This window comes from Octopus bimaculoides, chromosome 10 (genome assembly GCF_001194135.2).
Source record: "Octopus bimaculoides isolate UCB-OBI-ISO-001 chromosome 10, ASM119413v2, whole genome shotgun sequence".
Lineage (NCBI taxonomy): Eukaryota > Metazoa > Mollusca > Cephalopoda > Octopoda > Octopodidae > Octopus > Octopus bimaculoides.
The window spans coordinates 13,983,704-13,989,691 of NC_068990.1; the positions used below are offsets into that span (position 1 = coordinate 13,983,704).

At 35.4% G+C, this 5,988-nt stretch overlaps 1 protein-coding gene across 1 annotated transcript in view; it reads right to left on the reverse strand.

Moving 5' to 3' along the window:
- Positions 1 to 540: 540 nt before the first annotated feature.
- The window catches only part of LOC106869229 (centromere protein I), a 25,241-nt gene continuing 19,793 nt past the window's right edge, over positions 541 to 5,988 (reverse strand). Inside the window, exon 13 of the mRNA XM_052971229.1 lies at positions 541 to 5,492. Coding sequence (XP_052827189.1) covers positions 5,481 to 5,492 — 12 coding nt within the window. The 3' untranslated portion in view covers positions 541 to 5,480. The remainder of the gene's footprint in view (positions 5,493 to 5,988) is intronic.

The following is a 5,988-nucleotide window of genomic DNA, read 5'->3' on the forward strand; positions in this document are numbered from 1 at the left end:
TTTTCTGTATACACACATCCACCCACACATTCACATGCAATAAAAAAAATTAAGAAAAACTAAATCCACATATTCTGACAGGTATTCACATATTTTTGATATAAGGAAAAACAAAACATGGAGTAGACTGAACCTATCTCCTATACCATTCCAGCATTCTTTGAATTCCGATTCAATGCTGTAGAGTACTGCCAGGAATTCTAAACAGAACACTTGTTAACAAATTAAAATCATGTCTGTTATTCGGTCTTTAATTATGATTTGTTTGTGGTTGTTTTTCCTTCCATTTTTTTTATAAGTATATTTTTTAATGTACATTTTGCAAAAAAACACCAAATTGAATATCTGAAAAAAAAAAAAAAAAAAAAAAAAAAAAAAAAAAAAAAAAAAAAAAAAAAGAAAATCCCAAGATAAAATAATTAGTTTACTACTTACTACTACAAAACAGATGCCAAAGTGATGTAACCTTCCCCAACACCATCCCTGATTCCACTCACTCCAACACACATGCATCAAACAAAAAACAAAAAGAAAACAAAATTCAATGTTTTTGATAAATTTTCAGTTATTTTTTTTTTATATAATCTTTATTGGATTTTATGCAAAAATGCACACGTGTGTAAATAAACACCAAATATGGTCATATAAACACATAAGTATATACAAATAAACATATACAGTAATACTTCACTTTATAAAAGCTGGCAGAAACGTTAGCACAGCAGGCAAAATGCTTAGCAGTATTTCGTCTGTCTTTACGTTCTGAGTTCAAATTCCGCCAAGGTCGATTTTGCCTTTCATCCTTTCGGGGGTCAATAAATTAAGTACCAGTTACGTACTGGGGTCGATCTAATCGACTGGCACCCTCCCACAAAATTTTGGGCCTTGTGCCTAGAGTAGAAAAGAATACTCTACTTTCTGAGGACCCGCGTTACAAGACCCCAGGTTTACAAGTTTTATTTTATAATAAATATTAAAAGGTTAAACAGCCTTTTTGTGTCTGTAGCAACACTGATTCTGATGCGTCTACACAGCAGAATATAGCATTGGAGTAAAATGTTGGCATAAAAGTTTCAATGTTTTACTTTGTGTGTGTTCTTTGTTGAGAGAGATTATTATAAGCTAATTCTTCATGTCACATATTTCATATTGTATACAAGTATTTTCCACTTGATAAACTAGCATTGGTTTTAATTTTAATTCCCCAGATGCAATTCCTCCAAATAATAATGTCAGTTGATATTTTGCAACTTTAAAAACATGGCAGTACATATTCTCCATTAGCAATATTTCCAGAAAAGTCTTGTTTCATCATCATTAAAAATCAGTTGTTGCATGTAGACCCACATTTCAATTATTTCTGCCAATGTTTCTGGAAATTTTTTTGCTGCATTGACATAAGCACTTGACACTTCTCCTTGTACTTTGACAGAATGCCACCCATGTTGATTTTTAAATCAATCAAACCATCCTGTGTTTGCAACAAAAGTTTCCTTTCTGTCACTTTTTGTTTCTTAAAGCAAACTGAAGAGACAATGCTTTACTACAAATTGACCCTTGATTGACATTCATATACATGTGTTGTGTTTTGTCACTTATCCATGCATTTAGAAGTTTCTCCATTTCCAGAATAATGCCGCTGGCATCTCCTTTATAAGCCCTGGTTGATACCAAAGGCTGCACATTTCTAATCAGAGATAATTATTTAAATTTTTCTTAGAGAATTGTGCAGACAGTTGACGAGTTAAGTGAAAATTTGTCACAAATGTTTTTCACAGTTGTACTGCCATCATGCATTATTACAATTTCATACTTTGTTACCAAAGTGATGGCTTTGTGTTTGTTTTGTTTTTTTTGTTCCTGTCGGTGCCTGTTGTACACTTCTGTTTAGTCAAATTGGGTGAGTTTAAAATATGCCGAAAATAATAGTGTAAATACATGTATTTTATTTATTTATGCGCCCCTTTTAAAGCCTAGCCAGGCTCATGGGCCCGGTTTCCCAAGTTTCTATGGCATATGTGTTCCCCCCAGCTGAACGGGACGCCAGTCCATCGCAGCGTTACTCAAGAAGCAGGAAGAAAGAATGAGAGAAAGTTGGGGCGAAAGAATACAACAGGGGTTGCCACTACCCCCTGCCGGAGCCTCATGGAGCTTCAGGTGTTTTCGCTCAATATACACACACAACGCTCGGTCTGGGAATCGAAACCACGATCCTCCGACCGCGAATCCACTGCTCTAACCACTGGGCCATTGCGCCTCCGCAAATACATGTATACAATATGAAATATGTGGCACGAAGAATAAGCATGTAATAATCTCTCTCAACAAAGAGCATGCACAAAGTAAAACACTGCAGGTTTATGCCATCATTGTACTCCGATCATCATCATCATCGTTTAACGTCCGCTTTCCATGCTAGCATGGGTTGGACAATTTGACTGAGGACTGGTGAAACCGGATGGCAACACCAGGCTCCAATCTAATTTGGCAGAGTTTCTACAGCTGGATGCCCTTCCTAACGCCAACCACTCAGAGAGTGTGCAAATCTAATGCGAGTGAAAGTGATTCAGGAAATGATTATAACAAGAATACTTTTTATCATAAATGAACTTAACATTCTTTTTACATTACATAAAATATTCTTTACATTCTACTGTTGTTTTATTGCCATTTATTTACGAGTATTATAAATTTTATTGGTAAAATATTTTTCTGGGAACAAATTACGATTTATAACATTGCTACAATGGGAAATTATTGCTCTGCTTTACGAGTGGTCTCCAGGAACAAATCAACTTGTATATGAAGGCATTACTGTATTCATACACACGTCAACCAAATTGTTGGATGTTGTTATAGATTGCTAGTCACAATGCATTTCTATGTATTATTGTAGCATTTGAATGATGCCTAAGCAGGCAGACCAACATTCGCCTTGGATGGAAGACCTGTCCTTCGTAGGGCTACCCACTTAGAACTGTGTGGACTTAAATAATGTCAAAACATTTTGTCAGAGATACGCAAGCAGGTCACTAACACAGTTTAAGTCATAGGATACCTTAGAAATGCCTGAAAAGTGAATCTGATGGTATATGTGGGTTTTAAATGGTTATCATTATTCATCATGATTTATGATTGTTATCAATCTTTCTCTGCTGTTCTTACAGTTTCACTGCTTTTGAAATTTACTTTCTTGCCTGTAAAATACCAATACATTCAGCACTTCCAAAGTCTGTTTATGAAATGTTGTCACATTTGAAAAACTGATGTAGCATTAAAATTTACAGTAATTGTTGTCAGGAGCCATTTAGTTTAATGTGTACTCAGTTTAGTGAGCCACTCAGCTGGTATCTGAGGGGCACAGGTTCAACTCCTGCAGCTGTCTGCAGGCAAAGTTTTTATGTCTTAGCGCTTCCTGACTTGGGTAAAAGTTCTTGACTTTGGGTAAAAGAAAATGCAGGCAGATCAGTTAATTACGATTTTATTTAACTCAGATTCACACACTTATTGCAGCAGACCTTCAGTTTTTCTAAGCCCTGTTAAAGAACACAGAAGGTTGGGACTCCATCAAGGCCTTTCGTAAGATACCCTTAAAGCCAGGAACTTTTCTGCACCCCTTCGTATATATGTATGTGTGTGTGTGTGTGTGTGTGTGCGTGTACATAGCATTTACAAGGATATATATATATATATATATATATATATACAATGGAAAAAATGTTGATGACTAAGTTTGTCAATACACAATTTTTAGACACAATTATATAAAATACCAAAAGAAAAAAACAAAAAATACAACAGTGTATGTATGCTTGAAAATGGCTTTCATTACTCAACAGGATTTAAATAAATTAGAAGTTATTAATCAAACTACACTGTGTTGTGAAACCATCTACACTGAAAGAGTTCTGGGGGTGCTGTGCTCCACCCACCTGGAATAATAATAAAAAAACATTCACACAACCCACCCCAACAAACTAAACTACATCTCTTCTCTTCTTCACATTTCCTCTATGCTTATTTCTCGCTCCCCAAGCCTGTCATCATTGCTATCCTGTTGTCCCCCACAACTCTTCTATATACCCACGTTTTACCAGTCACTGCAGTGCTTGTTTTTTTTTTTTTAAATGGCCCTCATAATTCAAACAGGATTTTAAATAAATTAGGAGTCACTAATTAAATTACACTGTCTTGTGAAACCATCTACACAGAAAAATGGTTAAACAAGAGTGGTTGCACTGGAGAGGTATTCATGGAACTGAAGGGACGGTGACTCCAAAATATACGACAATTATTTATTGCTTCTGAATACAGAAAGATTGTCGGCTCGCAAGATAGTCCAGTCCACACTTTACAAACCTCCATGGTTCACTGCACAAGTGTTTATCATAACTTTGTGCAGTATTCAAGTGAATGAGACTTAAATCCTGCTCAGAACAGTTTGACAGTTTCCCATGGCAACACTTGAACTACTGAGCGCAATACTTTGAATAAATGAATTGGTGATCAGCAAAACAGTGCAACTACAACTTAAAGTGGTAAATTATATTGCTCTGCCATTTAATCAGATAGCTATACTTGTTAAGTATAGCAACCGAATCTCCCTGAAATCAGACCCTCTTACCTTATAAAAGGAAAACAAACGAATATATTGGCTAGTCTGAAAAAAAAAAAAAAAAAAAAAACTACTTAAAAGAGTGGTCAAGACCATTAGAATGGCTTTGATTGTATGTCTGGTTGAACAAGTCTGACAGCAATAGCTTATTTGAAGCTAGGAGGACTTGGCTGTTCAGAGATAAGTATCTTACACAAAAGATGTAATGCAGAGCTAGTTGTTGGTGTCAATGTAGGCCTATGGTCAAAGGTATTCCAACCATGACCACCTGTCTTTTCCTTTCTCAGAGATAACTAAAATTTGCATTATCCAATGAGTCTTCCCATTTTACAAGATGGTAAGATGTTATGACTTGAAGGACATTTTGTTGTTATTTCTAGCAGCTGTTAATCATACAACCACATAGAGCCCTTCCTCTTTGGTTGGTTGTGTACTCTCCTACTTTGGACATAGACACTCATGCATTTCATCAACAATCATCAATTTCTATTGTTAATCTACATCAAATTCTTTCAATCAAATACACTCATCCATTCACTGAGCACCTTAGATACTCAGCTAGACTGGCACAAAGTGAAAGGCTGGGCACAATGAGTTACCTGCATCAAAGTACCCAGACAGCAGCTCCCATTTTATGAAGAGGAAAATTACTTGACCACTGATTGTGTTCGAGTATGGTAATAGAGATATTGATGCACAGGTAACTCAATGTAAGATTTTAACAATAGATCAACCACTGCATGATGGGTAAGGCACTTGGAATTAATTAACCAATTATTGCTGAAGTTTGCTTTGTGTGGCATTAAAACTGTAGTAGAAAAAGTGGTACTCAAACACTGGACAGGTGTGGTGCAAGCTTTCTTCTTCACTCAGTTTTCTAAAACAAAATAAAATGAAGAAATGGTTTCAATAAATGGCTGTCCAAAATAAGAGGGACTTGGTCATAAAGGTTAATCAAAAACTGATTGAATACCCATGGCATTTACCCATAACACTTTAGCATTCAGATTATCCTGTCAAATGTAATCCTCACTTATTCACGTTATTTTCAATTAATCATACATTATCTTGTACCTTTGAAATTTCAATGACATGATTGTTTATTTTTAGAACAACATTGAAGGGTTGAAGTGTGAGAGGCTGAATCTCACCAGTTTCACTATAAAACAGGTAGAATTTTGGTGTGGACACGGCTGGTTTGAATGCTAAATGGATAATTTACAGAGCTTGAAATATTCAAATATTTAATAAAATTAGAGGTTCAAGAATTGTGAAGTAGTGATGCTTAGTTTTAATTGAAAAGAAAAAAAGAAAAATTACCAAAAAAGATGCAGGTAAAATTTCTCTCAAGTTGTAAATACTGGTTTTACTAA